Below are 24,321 nucleotides of genomic sequence, written 5' to 3' on the forward strand. Positions count from 1 at the left end.
AAACTCTTCAAAAGTTATTTAGGAACAACAGTAATTGCTCGAAGGAACAAGAGAACAAAAAATATTTTGAAGTTGCAATGCCCTCAAAAACTCCAGACCAAAGGACCATGAAGTCCAAGGAATTGTCTGTAGACCTCCGAGACAGAATTGAGGCACAGATCTTGGGAAGGGTACAGAAAAATTTCAGCAGCATTGAAGGTCCCAATGAGCAGAGTGGCCTCTTTCGTCATTAAATGGAAGGAGTTTGGAACCACCAGGACTCTTTCTAGAGCAGGCCTCCCTGCCAAACTGAGCGGTTTGGGGAGAAGGGCCTTAGTGAGGGAGGTGACCAAGAACCCGATGGTCACTCTGACAGAGCTTCAGCATTTTTCTGTGAAGAGAGGAGGACCTAAAGAACAACCATCTCTGCAGAACTCCCCCCAATCAGGCCTGTATGGTAGAGTGGCCAGACAGAAGCCACTCCCCAGTAAAGGGCACATGACAGCCTGGCTGGATTTTGCCAAATAGCACCTGAAGGTCTCTCAGACCATAATAAACAAAATCCTCTGGTCTGATGAAACAGATTAAATTCTTTGGCCTGAATGGCAAGTGTAATTTCTGGAAGAAACCAGACACTGCTCAACACTTGGCCTACAGTGAAGCATGGTGGTGGCAGCATAATTGTGTGGGGATGTTTTTCAGCGGCAAAACTGGGAGACTAGTCAAGATCGAGGGAACGATTATGCAGCAATGTACAGAGACATCTTTGGTGAAAACCTGCTCCAGACCTCAATCAACGACCCTAAGCACACAGCCAAGATAACAAAGGAATGGGACAACTCTGTGAGTGGATATTTGTTGGATCCTGATGTATTGAGAGCTGAGCTTTGTGTTTGTTCAATGCACAGTGCAAGAGGTGACATCTGAAATGTTCCTAAAACCCTCCTCTTTGGGAAAACAGAATAAGCAGTTGTATAATTACTCTAAAAGCTTCTAGATGTGTTCTTCATTGTTTGATCACATCCAGTATTGCAGCCATTAAAAAAAACTGAATTAATGTGAGTAAGCTTCACAAGGTGTTCTATGTGCAAGGCAGTAATTAGACTTTGGTCTTTTATTTTTGTAAGCATCATTAAAAAAAATTACCTACGTGCATAAAATATTATGGGTTTCCAACCAATACAGACACGTTTTCATCCTCTTTCTTGAGTTACAAACTCTACTTCTAAGTGTTACCAAGTGCTTTCACAGACAATAACCTACCTTCTCAAGGATTTTGTTATTCATCCACGCTCTGCTCTTACATGATCATCCACTCCACTACAGAAAGTTTACTTGTTGATGGTATTCTAGCAGTTTGGTTACATCCACACTTCCATAAATTCAGTGAATTATGGCATTCCTGATCCTTCCATGGAGTCCTCAAATGTCTGAAGGATCCAGGGGCTACAGCTGATGTCACCTTCACTAAGCTTCTGGTATGGCTATTGTGCAATGTCATTTTTATGCAGGATAAAATGTGTATTCTTCATTGCAGTGGTCTATTGGTCAACTTGTGCTTGGCAGTACTAACTCACTAGCCATTGTTGGTCTGTTTGGGGAGGACCCCCAGTTGGTTATTTCCGTTTCTTTTTCATGTTGTAGTGAATGGCTTATTCAGGCCCAGGGGAAAAAAATCTTTTGCTGTTATTTTACATTGGATCCGCCGAACATGATATTGCTAGAGGTCTACTTCATTGCAACTGGCATTGTGGGGTATATTCCTCAACTTCCTCAAATGCAGCCATTGGCTTTACTGTCATAATGAGTGAATAATCAAGTAGATCCCGAAGAAGGTCCTTTCAGTTGAAATGCGTCGATCCATCTCTGACACACTAAAATCCATACAAAACGGTCCTTGATGGGACATGGTGGTGTCCCTTTATTTTTCCATGATATAGTTTAGGGGAGCGTGCTATATAAATGACGGAGGCTCCCCACCTACCATATAAGTTATGGTTTCTTGATCTTTCAAGTCCTTGTGTTTTTTTTTGTCTTACTCCATTTTGACCAGAGTTTATATTGGTTGTACACTCACACTTATTTGTGGATCACTTACCATGTATATTCTGAAAGCAAACCTATTATGGACCAACCATTTCTATGCAACTTATGCCGCATACACACGATCAGAATTTCCGATGGAAAAAGTCAGATGGAAATTTCGACCGTGTGAATGCCCCATCGAAAAAAATTCCATCGGAAATTCCGATGAATTCCATGTTCTATTTTACTCCAATGGAATTCATCGGAATTCCAATGAGCTTTTGGACGAGTAAAAGCCTGATAGTGTGTACGTGGCATTACTCAGTCATAGTCGTAAAGTATGGAATGCTGCTATGTGATTATCTATTCCCTATCTCCATTTGACTTTTTTATCTGATAGTTGCAATACAATACGTTTAATGAAAGAAGTTTCTTTGGAGTTTATTATCCTGTGTATAAAAAGTTACATTCTGAACTGAAACCACACAAGAAGAAGGCAGGTCACCATTATAATACTCAAGGACAAAAACACAAAAACTGGCACGGTAAACTAAATAAATTATTGCACAAATATCTATCCTTAATTTTATTAATAAAACATATAAACTTTACATTACAAAGCATAAAAAAATGTGAACATGCAACTTCATAGTGCAGAACAGTATGTATATATTACAATGATTGTCCATATGGCCTTATCATCTTCTAAAGCTACGCTTCAGTCAATTGAAGACATAGTAAGTGGCAAAAGTCCTTTAGGAATCCTAAATATGTAGTTGGTAACTGAAAAAGTGTGTCCAGCTTTAGAACTCTAATAAAAGAGACACCCAATTTATCATAAAAAAGTAAAAAAAACTTACTTCATACAATAATACATGTACAAAAAGAATAGAAAAATGCATACCCCTTATCCACACAAACTGGATATCAATACATTTACTTAACCTTGTAGATTTTATTTCAGTGAATTGCATTTGAGCTCTTAGTGAATTTGAAGTATTTGGGATATTTACAGTGGCTCGGTTTTAGTCCTTAATTTTATTTCCATAGGTGTCACATTTCTATATTTCCCCCCAAAAAAAAACATTTAGCAGATTTGTGGATTTTTTGCAAACCTGTATCTAAGGTGTCTAACTCTCATCCAGTAATTTCTCTCATCAATGCACATTTTTCCACAGCAGGACTCACTACTGACTAAATGTACGTAATTTTTAACGTTCAGAATTTTTATCTTGGGTTAAGTTACGTTAAAAAACGCTTAACTTGGAAGAGGTCAACCCATTAAATCCAAACTTGGTTATTCTTTAACAAAATCTCCAGATCAAAAATCATAGCAGATTCACCGGTGATCACTGACGATTATTGTTTGGAGACATTTAAAAATCGACAGATGCAGAACTGAGCGATTCGAATGTTTCGTAATTTGTAGACAAATCTTGACTTCTTACACTTGGAAGTTTTGTATAAGATTGGCACTTCTTTGTAGAATGGCACACTGACCATCGAGTTGGGTTTGGATGAAACGCAGCCTTTGCACAGGCAGTAGGCCTCGACAATTGATATAGGATATCTGTTCATGTCTTCATTGATTCTAAATATGAAAGAAGAAGGAAGGTGAGAGACTGTCAAACGTAAATAAATTTGTCCCAAGTAACAGTAAAAGATTACATTCATATTTTTTGATCTGAAAACTATCAAGGTAAAGTAGATGTGTACTCAAAAATCATAAAGACATTGCAACCTGCTCTAAATTGTAGACCCTGTTTAGGTGCGTTTTAACATATTCACAAAAATGCATTGAAGCACACGGCATTGTGAATCAGCCCTGTAAATACGAAAAACATACTTAGCACTCCTGCGAGACAGACAAGCTGTACCTCACTTCCATCCTTGGGCTGTTGATCCTCCCAGAAATTCATTGGTCCTTTAACTTCCTACACACTATACAGGAGCGGTCCCCAACCTTTTTTGCACCAGGGACTGGTTTCTTGGCTGCCATTTTTTCCAGGGACTGGGGGATGCAGGGTTGGTTCCCTTCATACCACAGCCCCGTTTGACATAGTGCCCCTTTGCAGTGCAGTCCCCTTTATATCACAGTGCCCTTTTGCAGTGCAGTCCCCTTCACATTAATGTAACGTGGACTGTACTATAAAATGGGGGAGAGGGACTGCACTGTAAAAGGGACACTGTGATGTAAAGGAGTGGGGGGCATGATGTGAAGAGGACTGCACTCTTAAGGGGCACTGTAATAATTACAGTTCTGTCCCCTTTATATCACATTTCCCCTTTATATCACAGCCCCCCCAATCACAGTGCCTCTTGCAGTCATGCCCCCCCCCTTTATCTCTCTAATCACATTGCCCCATTTCTCTGGACGGAGGCCCAACTTATCATATTAACAAGCGGGTGATTATCCACTTGTTAAGATGAGAAGACTCCCGCTCCCTCTCTGTGCAGATCTCCAGCTCCTCCCGTTTTGCTGATAGGATGACATTGTCGTGGGGCGGGGAGAGGAGACACAGGCATGTCCGCACAATGGGAGGTGATCATCGACCGCAATCTGTGATGGGCCTGTCTGGACCACAGTCGTCATTCATCTTCCGGTCGGCCATAGGTCCCAGCCCAGAAGTTGAGGACCCTTGCTTTACAGTGTTATCTCAAGTGTGTTATCAGCCCTGCCCAGTTTACCTCTGCGAATTATAGAATACTTTACTCCCTATGTTATGGAAATGAAGAAAGGAGAAGGTGTTCTGTAGACCTAACACACATTCTGTCCTATGGGGACTATTGCTCCTACATAGAAATTCTCCATAAAAATTCTTTAGCTGTCAATATCCCTAAGCATTGCTTTCCTTGAGAAGGACAAATAACAGAAAGACTTTAGAAGACAGGATTTTTTTACCTGTAGGACCAGGGAGAAATACTTCTGTCCTGCATCAGCTCGGATGAAATATTGATGCTGGAAGGGCATTTTTTCATCTTAATGTCCGGCACATTGTCTTGCCTGATGAGATGCAGGGAATCAGGTGCCAGTCTTTCGAGCTTACTCCTCAAATGTTCCTCAGAGGGGTTTTTGCATCTGTGATTCTGTTTTCCTTCACATTCCATATACATCAAGATGAAGATCAGAGCCAGCAACAGCTTCATCTGTAAAAAGATAGCACAAGACAGGTCAAATATAAGTATTCAAATGCCGCAGAAACAAAAAAAATACTTTAAACCAGGGCTTTTTTTCAGGGGGAACTTGGTGGAACTCAGTTCCACCACCTCTGGCTCAGACCCTTGGTGCCTGCTCATCAATTACTTGTAAATACAGAAGTCTGGTTTCTGTGTTTACAAGTGATAGCTCTGCACTCTGGTATTTAATGCCCCTTTTAAAACCCTCCTACTGTTCGTGAAATTTGACTGACCACACCCACTATTTGATGTTATTTGGAGGGTGTGTGTAGGGTGGAGGGGTTTTGGGTCATGGTTGAGTTCCAGCACCTATTGTTTGAGAAAAACAGCCCTGCTTTAACCCCTTCCCGACCGCCGCATGTACATATACGTCGGCAGAATGGCACGTACAGGCACATTGGCGTACCTGTACGTCCCTGCCTAGACGTGGGTGGGGGGTCCGATCGGGACCCCCCCCCCCGCGACTTGCGGCGGTCGGGTCCCCTCGGGGAGCGATCCGGGACGACGGCGCGGCTATTTGTTTATAGCCGCTCCGTCACGATCGCTCCCCGGAGCTGAAGAACGGGGAGAGCCGTATGTAAACACGGCTTCCCCGTGCTTCACTATGGCGCTGCATCGATCGAGTGATCCCTTTTATAGGGAGACTCGATCGATGACGTCATTCCTACAGCCACATTAGTAGTAAAAAAAAAAAAAATTAATAAAAATGCAATAAAACTATCCCCTATTTTGTAAACGCTATAAATTTTGCGCAAACCAATCGATAAACCCTTATTGCGATTTTTTTTACCAAAAATAGGTAGATAAATACGTATCGGCCTAAACTGAGGAACATTTTTTTTTTTATATATGTTTTTGGGGGATATTTATTATAGCAAAAAGTTAAAAATATTGCATTTTTTTCAAAATTGTCGCTCTATTTTTTTTTATAGCGCAAAAAATAAAAACCGCAGAGGTGATCAAATACCACCAAAAGAAAGCTCTATTTGTGGGGAAAAAAGGACGCCAATTATGTTTGGGAGCCACGTCGCACGACCGCGCAATTGTCTGTTAAAGCGACGCAGTCCCGAACTGTAAAAACACCTTGGGTCTTTAGGCAGCATTATGGTCCGGTCCTTAAGTGGTTAAACAAATACTATATTTCTGCCCAAATCACCAAATTTTCATTACTACATTCCAAAGAAGATATTCCGCTGTAGGTTTCTTTTAAAAACGTATTTTGGTCACACATTCCAATCTTCAATTTTATGGATTCTTCCCAAATGTAGACCATAAAAAAGAGTAATTTGCTATTACACAGTTTAAAAACTATGGGATTCTCACAAATAAGCCAATAAATGTATGTCACTGGCTCTTTCACTCGCTACAATCCAAGACAATTCCCCTCCCCCCTCCTCTCGTGAAAACTCCAGTGCTTTGAAATCATGGACCACCAATGCTTTTTTTTATCATACATAAAATTCTTAAAGTGTCTTGTATAATTCCATTGGTAAATTGAAAAAAATTATATATTGTTCCTATTGTTTTATAGATGTACAGAAAAACTTGTTATCAAAACCTCTCAAGAATAATAAAAGCCTCAACATATTCTACTAATATAAATACTATAGGGCATATAAAGTGCTGATTGGTTGGTATTTGACGCCAGCTAGATTAACTCACTTTACTCCAAATTATTTCAATGTGTGATTGCTGGAATGTGGTGAGATTGAAAATATGAACTATGGTGGTCTTGCCCTGTAATGAACAATTTTTGTAAAGAAGTTTTCTATTTAATGTCTATTGTTTTTCAATAATAAATGCACTAAATGCATGAATAACCCTTTTACATGTAAAGATAGAATCCATACCTAAAACGCAACAGAAATTAGCTACCTTTTCCCTTCTTGCAGTGATACAATCTATTGCTAGAGCTTGGAAGCAGCAGGTTGTCAATTTCTCCTATGTGAATTTAAGATTAAATAAATTCATGAACAACAAAAAATTGTACAGTATTTTGTCTGACTTTAGGTACAAATTTTCATAAATGTAAATTGTGCATGTTACAGTAATCCAGAGTTTAATTTGGTTTTTGTCAACTTCTATTAAGGGAATTCGCCATCTAATTTTTTAATCCCTGTTCCTAGACTTCTCTTTTATTTATTTGAATATTTATTTTGCATTTAATATTTTGGGCTTTCAATAATACTTATATGCTATATCTAAACACCCAATTTAAAAAAATTATGTATTATAGTGTTATATGATTTGAATTGCTGTAACTGATATTTATACTTTCTTTGTATAATTGTTTATATGTTATGATATACTTTTGGTTATTTTATTTGTTACAAAAAAAGAAATAAAACATTATTGACATTTTTTTTTTTTTAACTAAAGCAAAAATCCAAACCTATCACCCAAAGTAACAGCTAGTATCGACATTGGTTCATCTTCTATTCTGCAGCTTTGCACACAATTCCCCTTGACAGATGTAATAAGGCATATGTCCCTCATAATTATAAATCAATCATATTGTGTTGAAATTGAAAATACAGACCTCATTGGTCTTATGGGCATCAGATGCACATTTACATTTATGCATGCTTGCAGGACTTTTTTTTCCGTCCGGCAAGCGTGCCGCCCCAGTGTGAAAGAACTCAGGCTTTTACACTGGGGCTGCAGAAGAGGCAGTTAAATCTCATTGTTAAATCTGATCTCATGCAGCCTTTTCCTGCCTACATGCCCTCCAGTGATGACTGCACAGCATCCCCTAAAGCAGATTTCCTGATACTGACAACTGGGACCCCAAATAATGCCTGTTGAAACGGCCACTTGTTGTCAAGGCCGTGTGACATGGTGACAACACTAAAGCACAGTTGGGAGTCAAGGACTGAACATTGTCACCCTATAACAGAAAGGACCTTCATAGCAGGATTACCAGGTATTATTTTAAACAAAAGCTGCAGGTTTAATAGTATCAGAAATTATTATAATTTTTTTGCAGAATCATACTTACCTAGGTGGATGCTCACCGGGTGACCGAACACTGCTGATCGCTCGGTTCTCAGGGCTCCCTAAGCAGAAAGCTGCTGTCTGTCAGTCACCGCTGTCTGCTCTGACCCCCACCTTCGCTCACTGGAGCGCTGAGCTGTGGAGGGGCCGGGAGCGACATGTGGGTAGAGGCTGACCCGGGGGCCTGTCCAGGCATGTGGGCAGAGGCTGAGCCGGGGGCCTGTCCAGGCATGTGGGCAGATCCCACCTTCATTGTCACGATCATGCCCGAGCCTGGACCGGCTCTTTGACGTTAGCAGACAGCGTACTACAGCCCGCTGTCAGCTGAAAATGGGTCACGGGATTGCAGAATGATCTACACTGCTGAAATCCACAGGTCAAGTACAGTCAAATGAGCTTTGGCTGTACTTCTCCTTTAACATGTTAAAGATTATATGAGATTTTAGTAAATGTGTTTATATCTACTTTAAAAACCATATACACAATGCGTGCAAATGATTTACTAATAGTTGACCTTTCTACATTATTGCTTTACCATAAAAAGGTTGCACTAGGTTGAAGCATGCTTGGTTTCCATGGATTTTTATGGAGGAAACGTAAAAAGGTTAGACGGGTCAAAGGTTTTGTTCGCAATGTTTTTGTTTTGATTTTTTTTTTCTATTACAACAATCGGCACTAGACACTCGGTTGGCACAGAATGCGTGTCTTTAAATACACCTGTTTGTGGACAATTTCACTTAACACTTCACTTTAAGCTCCAGGGCTGTCACAGCTGGGTTTAAATTTAAACAAAAACCCTTCACATTTCATGGAACCGGCCCATCCAGATTCCACAAATATGCTGACATTTAATCTAATGCAGATAGGGGATCAAAAGCATTTTTCTTAAATTAGTAACAAAGAATGCATGAAGTCTCAGGTATAAAAAGTTACACACAGAAGAAGGTACAGAGGGGTTGAATTACTAATGGCAAATAGACTGTGAACTCTGCAAGTGCAGTTGCTCCATAAATAAGTAAATAAGCAGAAGCTCTGCTGGCTTCCATCATCCAATCATGTGCAAGCAAAACTGCTGTTTTTTTATTTTCTTTGCACGTGATTGGGTATTTTTTGCAAAGTGAAGTCTACCTAATTTCCTAAGCTCTGCTCTCTCAATTGCAGAGTGTAACTGCACTTTTCAAACTGCACAGTCTATTTCCCTTAAGTAAATCAATCCCTGAGTGTGCTGGCCTCGCCAAATACATATACAGTAAAACCTTGGATTGCGAAAATAATTTGTTCCCGAAACATGCTTGCAATCCAAAGCACTTGTATATCAAAGCATTTTTTTTACAGGGTATAAAAGAGAAGAGAAGCACCTCTAAGTGTAGCAATAAGTTGCTAAATGTTGTACCTTCATTAACCTCCCTGGCGGTATGATTCTGTCTGGAATTACGTACCAAAAGCGGTACAATTATTTTGCAAGGAAATTTGGCGTTTTATACTGTAGGCCTGTAATTCTTAGGAATAACTCACTTAAATCTGACCAAAAAAGAGTCTAGTAGGCATCCCGGGTATGAATTTTTTTTAAAAACAAAATTATAAATTATAATATAATAAATAATTATAAATAATTATAACAAATAATAATATAATTATAATAAAAATTATTCAATAATGTAATCAACTCAAAATCACAAAAATTTGCTCAGTTGCAGAATTGTCGCTGCCATTACTTTTATTTTTTTATGACGAATTTCCCCACAAATCGCTATCGCTCAATTCTGCAAGTGATTATAATTTATTATCGCTGTTTTCTAGCGGCTCTAAAACAATTTTTGACATAAAGGGAGACTTTTGGTTGCTATGGACAATCTACAGTTTGCAGGCAGAAAGAACAGTTTTTATTATATAAAAGAACATGTAGGGCACTGGACAGACCACTAGGGACAAGGGGGGTGTGCATTTTTTACATACAGTACTGTAATCTATAAGATTACAGTATACTGTATGTAATGTGTTTGTTTACTTTTTTGAATTTGGCGCCGTTCTCCGCCCCCGTGCGTCGTAACGTCGCAGGGAACGGAGATCGGCGGCACACGGGGACACTGTGAATCGAGCGAGGACCCACTCGCTCACACAGCGGGGATGCATCGCAGGATCCAGGGACAAGGTAAGTAACTTTGTCTGTGGATGCTGTGAGCAGGTAAGCCGCGCCAATGCACGCTCTGCACATCTACCCCGAGCGTGACTCGGGGATACCGATCCTAGCATTGAAAAACCACCCCGAGTCACGCTCGGGGATACCGCTAAGGGGGTTAAATGTAACCATATTGCTACACTTAGAGGCTCCTTTCTTCTTTTTTATACTCAGTTGTGACATGACGCTACTTGTATATAAAGACATCGCTTGTATATCAAGGCAAAATTAAACATTTTGCTTGTCTTGCAAAACGCTCTCAAACCAAGTTACTCTCAAACCAAGGTTTTACTGTACTCATTTATTGAAATGAAAATGTGAATAGTAATGGCAAACATAAAAGAACAACAAGAACATTGAAACAATCATTCCAGCACGTTAATGGGAAGGATAAATCACCAATGGTCATCACTGGCATCCAACATCATGCCTCTTGGTCCGAAAGAGCTTTGGGTTTTTATGACTGTCTATAAACATGGGTTTCTAACATCCAGAATATGTCCCTTTACATATTCTATTGGCCATTTCTGACTTGTATGACATTGTTTCCACAATAAATGCGGGAAACATACATCTAGAGTACTGGTGACTGTACATCTCTGTCTTTAGTATTTGCATGGCACTATCTGTTGTGGTCTCTACCAGGGGCGTCACTAGGATTCATATAAAAATTTGGCAAAATTTGCACCTGCTCACATTGGTAGTTGGTGGGAGGCAGCATATAATTGCACCCCTACTGGATTCCCATTCTACTCCCAAAGTCCACAATACTTATCTTCTCTCCAATGGTCCAACATCCACAAGGTTCCTCACGGTGCTGGTATCTTCTCCCTGGATTCCTCCAGGTGCTGGTCTTCAGCCGTCTTGGTTGCCCAGTGTGGGGTGACTTAACTCCAGCGTGTTCACAGCTCTGTGTACATTTTAAAGAAAACTGCAACAGGCAGGTAGTTATATTTCATTACAGAAAAGATCTTGCATGCCTCTTCTGCAATAAAGAGCCCGCCTGGTCGCAATTTTTTTAATTCAGCTTTTAACGGTGGTGACTTCTGTAACTGAAAAAATACATAGCCACCAGGAATTCTACATAGATCACTATGTAGTCCTTGGAGGGCAGGCAGGGCTTCTGCAGAGCCAATGATGTGCCTGGTCCCTCTACTGATGAAGAGAGTTGTAAGAAAAGAAATGGCTGCACATCCAGGAATTCTGATTGCCTTTTATTGTTCAAAGTGATGACACCAAAGACACCAACACGAGGTCACGTGACCTCGTGTTGGTGTCTTTGGTGTCATCACTTTGAACAATAAAAGGCAATCAGAATTCCTGGATGTGCAGCCATTTCTTTTCTTACAAGTTTCCCACGGAGGCGGGCCAGGGCTGGCACTCTACGAAACATTCCACCTCAGGTTATCATCATACACCTGGAGCAGCGGCTCTTTTTCTTTGTATACCGAGGAAGAGAGCTTTTGTGGTGAACCCAAACGAAGCTGGTCGAGGTGGGTGGATGCCATTCAAAATTAATGTCATGTGCATTACCATGCATTGCAGTAATGCATGTGGATATTTGAATCCAGCCTATAGCCGAGCACCAGGCAAGCAGCTGCAGTAAATACACCGATGCCTATAATGTAGGGTTGTCCCGATACCGATACCAGTATCGGTATCGGGACCGATACTAAGCATTTGCGGGAGTACTTGCAGCTGCCGCCGGCTAATGGACAGGTGATCTGTCTATCAAAGTGCAGATCACCCATCCAATCCCGAGCAAGGGGGAGTGTCTATACGCGGCACGGCGGGGTACAGACAGCTATTCAAATGAAAGCTGTAATGTTCCCCGCACGCTGATTAACTTGGAGGCGGCGGCGGCGATGGCGGCATCTAGGTATGGGGAGACATGGCTGCATATGTGGGGGGACATGGCTGCATATGTGGGGGACATGGCTGCATATGTGGGGGACATGGCTGCATATGTGGGGGACATGGCTGCATATATGGGGGACATGGCTGTATATATGGGGGACATGGCTGCATATGTGGGGGACATGGCTGCATATATGGGGGACATGGCTGCATATGTGGGGGACATGGCTGCATATATGGGGGACATGGCTGCATTCGTGGGGGACATGGCTGTATTCGTGGGGGACATGGCTGCATTTGGGGACACATTTAAAAAAAAGTATCGGTATTCGGTATCGGCGAGTACTTGAAAAAAAGTATCGGTACTTGTACTCGGTCCTAAAAAAGTGGTATCGGGACAACCCTACTATAATGAGTTAATGACTTGTTCTGCTAGCCAAAATGTTTGCAATCCTGTTTTGGCAGTGCGGAGATGTACTCTTTCCTGCTAGATAGAAGAATGAAGTACCTGACTTTATGGGGTTCATTTAATAAATACACTCAGGAGTTGATTCACTAAAGGCAAATAGACTGTGCACGTCGCAAAGTTGCTCCAGAGCTTAGTAAATGAGCAAAACCTCTACTGACTTCATCATCGAATCATGTGCAAACAAAAAATGCTGTTTAAAAAAAAAAAATCTTGCAAGTGATTGGGTACTCTTTGCAAAGTGAAGCCTTACCTCATTTACTAAGCTCTGGAGCAACTGCACTTGCAGAGGGCAACTTTGCAAAGTGCACAGTCTATTTGCCTTTAGTAAATCAACCCCTATGTCTCGCCACTGCAGTCTCAGTGAACCATCTTGGTTAAGGACCTGCCCTTGCCCGTCATTGGATAATTAAAAGGATACTACAGGTTCAGTTTAAAAAAATAAATAAATAACAAACATATCATACTTACCTCCACTGTGCAGTTCGTTTTGCACAGAGTGGCCCTGTCCTCAGAGTGGTCCTCTTCTGGGGTTCCACGGCGGCTCTCGCGGCTCCTCCCCGCAATAGCTAACCCCCTCTGGGAAGCTCTCTCCCGAGGAGGTTACCCTGCGGGCACGCTCCCGTGTGATACACTCGGCGTACATAGCCACCGTGTGTATGACTCGGTCCTGCCCCGTCATTGGATTTGATTCACAGCAGCAGGAGCCAGTGGTTGCGCTGCCATCAATCTATCCAATGAAGAGCCGACAAGCCGTGGGGAAAGCGATGCGGGATCGCGCCCACGGTAATTTGGGGCTCAGGTAAGTAAAACAGGGGCTCGGGTGAGCCGGACACTGCAAGGCTTCAATGACAGTTTTCTTATCTAAGATGCCATCACCTGCACCCAAAGCTGATTGAGAAATCGGTTCAGGTGCTGACTTTGCTGGATCCCTGAACAGGTAAGTGTTCTTATATTTAATGTCAGCAGCTACAGTAGCCATATTTTTTGTTTTGCATAGAGTTAGGAAGTGACTTGAGACTGACGTCTCGGGGGATCAGGAGGGAATTTTTTCCCCTGCTGTAGCAAATTGGATCATGCTCTGCTGGGGTTTTTTGCCTTCCTCTGGATCAACTGTGGGTATGGAGTTGGGTGTATGGGATTGTATTGTGTTTTTTATTTTGTTTGTTTATTTTTTTGTGGTTGAACTGGATGGACTTGTGTCTTTTTTCAACCTGACTAACTATGTAACTATGTAACTATGTAACTATGACTTTCTGTCCTTTATACCAGTGATCATCACCCCTGTACTCAGGGCCCACTAACAGGCCAGGTTTGCAAGATAACTGAAATACACCACAGGGGATATCATTTGCTGCTCAGTCGGCTTGGGCGGCTGCTCTCGGCTGCTCTAGTCCTGCAAAGGGAACTGAGTTCCTGCTGTGAAAAAAGTGCAGGAACTCCGTTCCCATGCGTTCCTGCAGGACTTGAGCCCTGGATTGCAGTATTCTCGTCTGCATCTCCCCAAGGTAATACATAAAACCTGGCCAGGACAGGGTTGATGACCACTGCTTTATACTCAACAGAAAGAGAGAGAGAAAATCTTTTTTTTCTTTGCTTAGGGATTTTCCATCTTAGTTGTCACATTGGTCCCTATTGGATGATATACTCTTATCTCTTGCTCTGATGACAACTCTAATGCCATGTACACACGACCGTTTTTCATGACGAGAAAAATGCCATTTTTAAAATTGGTCGTTAAAAACGATCGTGTGTAGGCTCCAGAGCATTTTTCTCGACATGAAAAATGGGCATAAAAAATTTAGAACATGCTCTATTTTTTCTCGTCGTTTTTCTCGTCAAGAAAAATGGTCGTGTGTAGGCTTTAACGATAGGAAAAAAAAACGTGCATGCTCAGAAGCAAGTTATGAGAAGGGAAATTTGCATAAACAGCCCAAAGAGTGGTGCCATACGAATGGAACTTCCCCTTTATAGTGCCATTGTACGTGTTGTATGTCACAGGATCGTGTGTATGCAAGGCAGACTTGAGAGGAGTCAAGTCGAGAAAAACGTTGTTTTTTCCATGACATGAAAAACGGTCGTGTGTACGCGGCATAATATTTGGGATTGCCCTCTCTGGGGTTGATTTACTAAAACTGGAGTGCAAAATCTCATGCAGCTGTGTATGGTGGCCAATCAGCTTCTATTTTCAGCTTGTTAAATTAAAGTGGAGGTTCACCCGGAACTAACATTTTTTAACCTTAGATTCCTGCTCATTTTGTCTAGGGGAATCGGCTAGTTGTTTTAAAATCGAAGCTGTACTTACCGTTGTAGAGAGCGATCTTCTCCGCCGCTTCCGGGTATGGGCTGCGGGACTGGGCGTTCCTATTTTGATTGACAGTCTTCCGACGGTCGCATCCATCGCGTCATGATTTTCCGAAATGACTCGTGACGCGATGGATGCGACCGTCGGAAGCCTGTCAATCAAAATAGGAACGCCCACTCCCGAAGACCATACCCGGAAGCGGCGGAGAAGATCGCTCTCTACAATGGTAAGTACAGCTTCGATTTTAAAACAACTAGCCGATTCCCCTAGACAAAATGAGCATCAATCTAAGGGGGAAAAAAATGTATGGGTGAACTCCCGCTTTAAAGTGGAGGTCCAGCCTAAAAAAAAAAATAGCTAAAAAGGCTAGAATAAATAAAAAAACTGTTATACCTACCAGAAATTGCTGTTACTAGGCAGGTTGTCCTAATCTGCCTCTTCCTCTTCCGCGGTGAGGTTCTGTGTTTTCCTCCTCGCGAAGCCTCCTGGGAAATGGAGGCGCGCTGCCTTCTGGGACACACAGGACGGTGTTCCCATTCACAAATAGGCACGCGACTCGCGCATGCACGAGCCGTGCGACTCATGCATGCGCAGTAGGAAAACGGGCAGGGAAGCCGTAAGGCTTCACTGCCTGTTTCCCTTAGTGAGGATGGCGGCGCCGGGACCCGGTCCAAGGGACGGATCTGCCTCGGGCGGCCGACATCGCGGGCAACCTGGACAGGTAAGTGTGCTTATTAAAAGTCAGCAGCTACAATGTTTGTAGCTGCTGATTTATTTTTATTTATTTTTTAAAGTCGGACCTCCGCTTTAAGCTTTGAGAAAAAAAAGCTGATCGGCTTCTTTGCAAAGCTCCACCAGATTATGCACTTTCTAGCTTTAGTAAATTAACCCCTCTGTCTCGGTGACGAATCACAAAAAAAAGACTAAGGTCTAACCCTTGCCCCACTTTATTGAAAACAAAAAACAAGTTTTGCCTTTACATACTTAAAATTGAAGTTCAGGAGCCCCTCCTTCTTCATCCTTAAGACAAGTGAAGGCTTTTCTTCTAAAAGAATGGTGCAAAATTTCAGCACACACTCAGGACTTGCATGACAGCATTCTAAGAGGGATTGGAGCTGTTCCAAAGGTGGCCCTACTCCCTGTTGGGTGATTAGTATTTCTAGATGTTTCTATTATTTTGCCCACCCCCCAGGGGCGGACTGACAACTCATGGGGCCCCCAGGCAATAGAAGATTATGGGGCCCCTGGGCTTACAGATGGCCACCATGCCAGGAGGCAGTGCAGAGGCAGGGCAGCTAAAATCTCAGGATTTTCACATCGAAAGCATGTCGGTTTCGGACATATCAGGGACAGATCTAAAAAAAACACAGATTTGTACATACTGTCCCTGGTTTTATTGAGCCTGGCAATCCTGATGGGGCCCCCTAGTGGCATGGGGCCCTCGGGCAGTGGCCGAGAGCCCCAATGGTCAGTCCGTCCCTGCCACCCCCTTTTTACAGAAACATCCATTCCCCAAGCAACTGGACAGAGTCTACTGTATTAACAATGGCTGTCAATGTAAAGAACAGGAGCCAGAAGTCGTGTTCCATGGCTCCCATGCTGCCATACACGGATTTGAAAAATAGTAATACAATCTATGTAACATCTATTTAAAGTGGAGTTCCGGCCACAATTTCACTTTTTAAATATAAATACCCCTGTAATACACAAGCTTAATGTAGTCTAGTAAAGTTAGTCTGTAAACTAAGGTCCGTTTTGTTAGGTTGTTACAGCATTTAGACACTTTATAAAATAGAAATTGACTGGGGCCATCTTAAGTGTGGGCATCATGAAGCCAGACTGTATGACTTCCTGGATTTCAGCCTTGCAGATCTCGCACATGCTCAGTGCTGCACAAGCAGTGTAATAGGTTTCAGATCAGGTTTCAGCACCTGTACTGTCCAAGTCACATGATTCTTCGAGACTGGGGAGTGCACAGACTCCTGGAAAGTTACACCCACTACATTCCCAGGAGTCTGTGTGGTGTAGGTTAGGAAGCTTAAGCACCTAGGTGCAGGAAGAGGGAAGATTAACTATTCTGCCTAGCAACAACACTTTGAAGGCATCTAAAAAAAAAAAAAAAATTCTTAAAGGACTAATGACATTTTTTTATGTTATATTTATGGGTGGAACTCCACTTTAAGAGTTAACGAAAAGAAATGAGATGTTGCATACATTTGCATTCAGCCAGGCAGGTTCTTGCACTACATAGTTTTTGGATGGGCTGAAAGATAGAGTAAAAACATTGAAATGTGTATGGTCAGCTTCAAGTAAACTTGTTACCAGGCGTGGGCATTCAAGTGCTTCCATATTCTTAAAGAGATACTAAAGTCTCAGCTTTTTTTATCTAAAAATAACAAACATGTTATATGAACTTGCTCTGTGTAATGGTTTTGCACAGAGCAGCCCCGATCCTCCTCTTCTCGGGTCCTCCACCAGAGCTCCTGGTCCCTTCCTCCTGCCAAGTGCCCCCAGGACAAGGAGCATGGTATGGGGGCACCCGAGCCGAGCTGCTGCTCTGTGTGTCCATTCAAACACGGAGCCACGGTTCAGCCCCGCCCATCCTTTCTTCTCATCGGCTCACTGACTTTGGGAACCAATGGCGCCACGCTGCCGTCTCAGCCAATGAGGAGGGAGAGTCCCAGGCAGCCACCGAGACACACCTGCAACATTGCTGGATCAAGATGGGATCAGGTAAGTATTAGGGGGGCTGCTGCACACAGAAGGGTTTTTATCTTAATTATTATTACTTATTATTATACAGATTTTATATAGCGCCAACAGTTTGCGCAGCGCTTAACAAAATAAAGGCAGACATTACAGTTACATTACAATTTAGTACAACAGGAATCAGAGGGCTATGCATTAAAAAAAATCTTCTGGCTTTACAACCAATTTAAAGCAGTAGTAAACTACTGATTTAAAAAAAATAACATACCCTGCAAGGTAATGGCATGATGTGCTAGTATGCATTGCATACCAGCACAATATGCAAAACTTACCTTAGAACAAAGCCCTCCAGTGGTGCGCTGTCACCTGGTGCAAAAATCTGGTACAGCTTTGCATAGAAACCAATCAGCCTCCAGGTTTTATTGTCAAAGCTTAATCGAACAAGCTGAAGGTAGAAGTCGATTGGCCACCATGCACAGCTGCACCAGATTTTGCACTCTCCAGTTTTAGTAAATCAACTCCATAGAATAATCTTTTTTAGTGAGTTAGATTTACTGGAGAAGTCAATGCTGTTCACTTAGCAAAATACATGTTACTAAATAGGTTGAATCTGTGTTCAATTATTTGATTTATAATACCAAAAAATATAGTAGCAAAGATTTTTTATTTCCCCTGCGCCAGATTGTGTATTGACATTGAACGCTGAAAGTTTAGTGACTTTCACTTTCCTAAGCACCCCAAAACGCAACAAGCAGATGCTCATTTATGCGGGTGTTAAAACGCGTAAAATATGCAAAGTTTGGTGACAAAAGAGCTACATGAGCTACTTTGGAGGTTTTGTTGCTCTTCATAGGGCAGCCTATTGGAGTTAAAGTGGAGGTTCACCCGGAAATGAGCTTTTTTAACCTTAGATTGATGCTCATTTTGTCAAGGGCAATCGGGTAGTTTTTTTTAAATCAAAGCTGTACTTACCGTTTTAGAGAGCGATCTTCTCCGCCGCTTCCGGGTATGGGCTGCGGGACTGGGCGTTCCTTCTTGATTGACAGTCTTCCGACAGGCCTCCGACGGTCGCATCTATCGCGTCACTATTTTCCAAAAGTAGCCGAACGTCAGTGCGCAGGCGCCGTATAGAGCCGCACCGACGTTCGGCTTCTTTCGGCTACTCGTGACGCGATAGATGCGACCGTCGGAAGCCTGTCGGAAGACTGTCAATCAAATAGGAACGCCCAGTCCCGAAGACCATACCCGGAAGCGGCGGAGAAGATCTCTCTCTAAAACGGTAAGTACGGCTTCGATTTTAAAAAAAATAGCCGATTCCCCTAGACAAAATGAGCCTCAATCTAAGGTTAAAACATTTTTTTAGGGTGAACTCCCGCTTTAAATATTATATCTGCTGTGAATTGTGGATTCTACCTACAGTTACAATTAGGTAGCATTTGTGATGGGAGTTGGCCACCATTATATATATATATATATATATATATATATATATATATATATATATATATATATATATATATATATATATATATATATATATATAAGCAAACTGTTGGCGCTATATAAATCCTGTATAATAATATATATCTATATATATCTATATATATATATATATATCTATATATATATACATATATATATATATATATATATATATATAAAACACATAAGGTGTATAGTGATATAGCAATAGCAAGCGATTACAATAGCAAATAAATGAAACGAGTGGAGCAGGAGCTATCAATGACACATCCACAGGTAAATTCAATCTGTAAAATTCCACTCGAAAGGTAAACAATCCATCTCCACATTCCTGCATAGAGAAGACCTATCTCTTATTACATAGCACATACTACGACACAGATACTGCAGGTGCTATGGGCCAGGTGTGACGCTCTGTTGCTCCAGTGTCCCCTGCTCCCTAGGGTGACCATGTGTCCCGGATTGCCCGGGACAGTCCCGCAATTTGCAGGTCTGTCCCGGGCACATTCATTCCAGGACAATACAATGTCCTGGAATGAAACTGACACAACCAACCCCCCCCCCCCCCCCCCGGCCAATCTGATGCCCCCAAAAAAGGCCGCCACATCACTGCTTTACTCACTGACGGTACTTGCTCTGGCCGGGAATGCCTGGAGGAGCACAATCTTCCTCCCCCTGCTTGTGATTGGAGAAATCATAAATCCTGCCTCTTGTGTCCAATCACTGTGCTGTGATTCGTTGCGGCACAAGCTGATTTTTGGGAAGGGGGGTGTCCCTGAATGGTAGTTTGGAAATGTGGTCACCCTACAGCTTATGAGGGTGAGAATACTCCTGGTTTATATTTGCAGGGACATTTAAACCATAAAGAGCATGAGTCATATTTATGTCTGATTTATACCAGTCTGACCAACTGTGTCCTTCACAAACAATTACAACATGCTGATCTCTACCTGGACCTGATTTACTAAAGGCAAATAGATTGTGCACTTTGCAAGTTGCTTCTGAGCTTAGTAAATGAGCAAAAGCTCTGCTGACTTCCGTCATCCAGTCATGTGCAAGCAAAAATGCATTTTTTTATTATTTTGTTCCTGCATGTGATTGGTTATTCTTTGCAAAGTGAAGCCTTACCTCATTTACTAATCTCTGGAGCAAATGCATTTGCAGAGTGCACAGTCTATTTGCCTTTAGAAAATCAACCCCCATGTCATTACATACGTTATACTGCAACATGCATTCTAATACAGCACAACTGCAATCATTGGCCCGGATTCAGAGAGCAATTGCGCCTGCGTAACCATAGTTACGCAGCGCAATTGCTTGCTTGCGCTGGCGTTGCGAATGCTCCTGATTCAGGAACATCGTACCGCCGACTGCAGCCTAAATGGGGAAAGTTTCCCGACGGCGCATGCGCTTTACGCCTAATTTAAATGATTCCCGCCCCCTGCGGGATCATTTAAATTGCGCGCGCTTACGCCGGGCAATTTTGCCGGCGCGCCCTCGCAATTTACGGAGCTACTGCTCCGTGAATCGAGGGCAGCGGCGCAAATTTGCGGGGGCGCAGGGCAAAATCGTTGCCCTGTGCCTCCGTAATTTAGGCACAATTCTTACTGAATCTGGGCCATTGTCCTGTATGGAGTCCCTATGGGACAAGTATCCAAATCTCTTGTCTCTTTTCTCAACTGGATACTTGTTCAAGGTAAATAACATAGAAAGAGTCAAAGCCAGAAGATTCGCAAATAGCAGGAATAAAATACAAAAAAATACAAAAATATTGGTTGCTTTTTAGCTGTAGTCTGGAACCAAGAATTAAGGTTTAATGTCACTATGGAGATATGGAGATATTGATACAAAGAAAACTTTTTTTCTGCCTGCAAACACAGCTTGCCAAGAAAACCGGAGTAATTCACAATCACTGCATCATATTATCAGTTTTACAGCAACCTGCAAATAACAGCATAGGATTGATATTCTCAGGAACATTACATGTACTCAGATGTACTGTCCCTTCATATTACATAGATAGATAGATAGATAGATAGATAGATAGATAGATAGATAGATAGATAGATAGATAGATAGATAGATAGATGACAGAATGATATACTGATGAATAGAAAGATAAAGAGAAAATAGATAGAATTATGGATAAAAAGAGAGACAAATCACTGATAGAAAATGGATAGATAATAAGAAAGAAAAGAAAAAAGAAATAGACAGATACATAAACTACAGAGAGACAAAAAGAGACATAGATAAACACATAGATAAATAGATAGATAGATAGATAGATAGATAGATAGATAGATAGATAGATAGCCAAACAGATTAATAGCATATAGGGAAATAGCAAGATGGATGGTAAATAGACATACAAATGCTTAGAGTAACATATTGTAGACAGTAGGTAAATAGATAATAGATAGATATACATAGGTATGATGATGTGATGATAGATAAAATAGACATAGACTGACATTTTTAACTAGACTAACTATGTAGATCTACCATGCAAAATAGAGCGATAGATAGATAGATAGACGGATAGAAATATCATTACATAGAAAGATGAATTGAAAAAATGGACAGATTCGGAGATGACAGGTGGTAAAATAGAGAGACAAAATGACTGATGGGAAATGGATAGATACATAATAGATAGATAGATAGATAGATAGATAGATAGATAGATAGACAGACAGATAGATATATAGATAATAGAAAAAAGACAGAAATGGACAAATACAGAAATCACAGAGAGATAAATAGATAGATAGATAGATAGATAGATAGATAGATAGATAGATAGACCGAACAATAGAATATAGAGAACTAGACAGATAGACGGTAAGCAGACAAACAAATACTCAGATTAGCAGATGGAGGGACACTGGTTAATTAGATAATAGATAGATATTCAAAGATATTATGATATGATGATGATGGATAAAACAGAAAAATATAGATAGAATGATATTTTTAACCAGACTAACTATGTAAATCAGCCATGCAAAAGAGAAAGATAGATAGATAGATAGATCATTAGAAAGATAGATTGAAAATGGACAGATGTATAGATGATAGGTGGTAATATGTGGACAAAATGACTGATGGAAAATGGATAGATAGACAGATAGATGGATAGATAGATAGATAGATAAATAGATAGATAGATAGATAGATAGATAGATAGATAGATAGATAGATAGATAGAGAAATATAAACATCTATATCTTGCCTATTTTCCCACTGTCTGTCATCTGTTAATCTACATATTTGTCAATCTATTCATTTCACTGTGTTTATATTTATCTATTTATCTATCTATCTATCTATCTATCTATCTATCTATCTATCTATCCATTTTCCATCAGTCAAATAGATTGACAAATATGTAGATTAACAGATGACAGACAGTGGGAAAATAGGCAAGATATAGATAGATAGATAGATAGATAGATAGATAGATAGATAGATAGATAGATAGATAGATAGATAGATAGATAGATAGATAGATAGATACAAGATCTAGCCTGACTATGTTTAAACTATACTATGTAACGATATGAAACTGATTAGTCTTTGAGCTGACAGCAAAAACCTGCCATGCAAAATACATAGATAGATAAATAGACACATAGATATATTAATAGATTAATATAATATAGAGAAACAGAAGTATAGGTGCTAGATAGATAATAGATAGATATGTAGAGATAGATAGATATACATAGATAGATAGATAGATAGATAGATAGATAGATAGATAGATAGATAGATAGATAGATAGATATATAGATAGATAGATAGATAGATAGATAGATAGATAGATAGATAGATAGATAGATAGATAGATAGATAGATAGATAGATCATGCATATGTACTTAATAATGCAAAAAGTGAACTCTTGCACTATGGATGGTAGGGCACTAGATCCCCACCATCATATTCATTTTCATTTTCCATTCTTTCTAATGTAAAAAATCAATGTAAAGCTCCTTCTGTTGTGTAATCTCAGGAATTCTTTGAAGAATCAGATTTCTAATGACATTGATAACAATGGCAGTTAATTCTTGGTGTCCAGTCGGGTCTCACCTTTTAGCTATTTCTCAGTCCCAGGCTTAATAAAGGAAGACACAAGAGATGAGTTTGTGGAATGGAATTGTTGGCTGTCTTTATAACCTGCTGTGATTACCGCCTCCCTCCAATATGATATGATCACCTGTTGTAACCTGAAACTGAATGAGGAACTGATTGGCTGGTTGTCTGGGTGAAAGCCAGAATTCAACTGCTTGTAAAAAAAAAAAAAAAAGAACACACACCCAGAGCTGTCACACCTGCCATGCACTTTGAACTTGTGTGTTACAAGAAAAACAGCTTGGTGCAAGGAAATAGAAAAACATTCATTTTATAACTTCATGCTGTGAGATGTCCATGTTTTACGCGCCACAGCGTCTTAGCGACCTGTATCAGTTGGGTAGGAAAGTCCCCATTTGTTTGGATGGGGTAACACCATCTATCTTTCAGTATCATTTTAATTGCCATATATGGAGCTGAAAGCACCTTTCACATTAGATATTTGTAAACACAGAGCCCATAAAGACACATATACAGCAATCCTTAGGCCCTGTACACACGACCGGTTCATCCGATGAGAATGGTCCGACGGACCGTTTTCATCGGTCCACCGCTGAAGCAGACTGATGGTCTGATGTGCGTACACACCATCAGTTCAAAATCCGATCATGTCAGAACGCGCTGACATAAAACAACGACGTGCTGAAAAAAAACGAAATTCAATGCTTCCAAGCATGCGTCGACTTGATTCTGAGCATGCGCGGGTTTTGAACCGATGCTTTTGTGTACTAACCATTGGTTTGGACCGATCGGTCAGCGGTCCATCGGTTCGATTTTAAAGCAAGTTTTAAAATTTGGGTCCGAAGGACCAAAGAATGATGGGCCGTACACACGGTCGGTTTGGACCGATGAAACTGAACTTCGGTCCATTCTCATCGGTTTTGTCCGACCGTGTGTACGCGGCCTTAGAGGTTCAATACAGCCTGCAGGCCCGCACTGGCCATAGGGCACACCGGGCCGCCAGGCCACAGAGCTGGCTAATGCAGGGGTCCGAAACCCCCAGGCCGCAGACC

General features: G+C 41.2%; 1 protein-coding gene across 1 annotated transcript; it reads right to left on the reverse strand.

The window, feature by feature from the left end:
* Window positions 1-2,565: 2,565 nt before the first annotated feature.
* LOC120918658 (interleukin-17D-like) lies at window positions 2,566-23,403 on the reverse strand. Its single transcript, XM_040330342.1, has 3 exons — window positions 23,267-23,403; window positions 4,907-5,151; window positions 2,566-3,595 (listed from the first exon to the last, which is right to left on the reverse strand). Exons 2-3 carry the CDS (start codon window positions 5,149-5,151, stop codon window positions 3,364-3,366), a joined length of 477 nt encoding a protein of 158 aa, XP_040186276.1. The 5' UTR covers window positions 23,267-23,403; the 3' UTR covers window positions 2,566-3,363.
* Between the last annotated feature and the right edge of the window lie 918 nt (window positions 23,404-24,321).

This window comes from Rana temporaria, chromosome 12 (assembly GCF_905171775.1).
Source record: "Rana temporaria chromosome 12, aRanTem1.1, whole genome shotgun sequence".
Lineage (NCBI taxonomy): Eukaryota > Metazoa > Chordata > Amphibia > Anura > Ranidae > Rana > Rana temporaria.

Coding starts and splice junctions, on each gene's coding strand:
- LOC120918658 (XM_040330342.1), bottom strand. CDS start 5,151: ATGAAGCTGTTGCTGGCTCTGATCTTCATCTTGATGTATATGGAATGT. Junction 3,596..4,906: donor ATTTCTCCCTGGTCCTACAG/GTAAAAAAATCC, acceptor TTTCATATTTAG/AATCAATGAAGACATGAACA.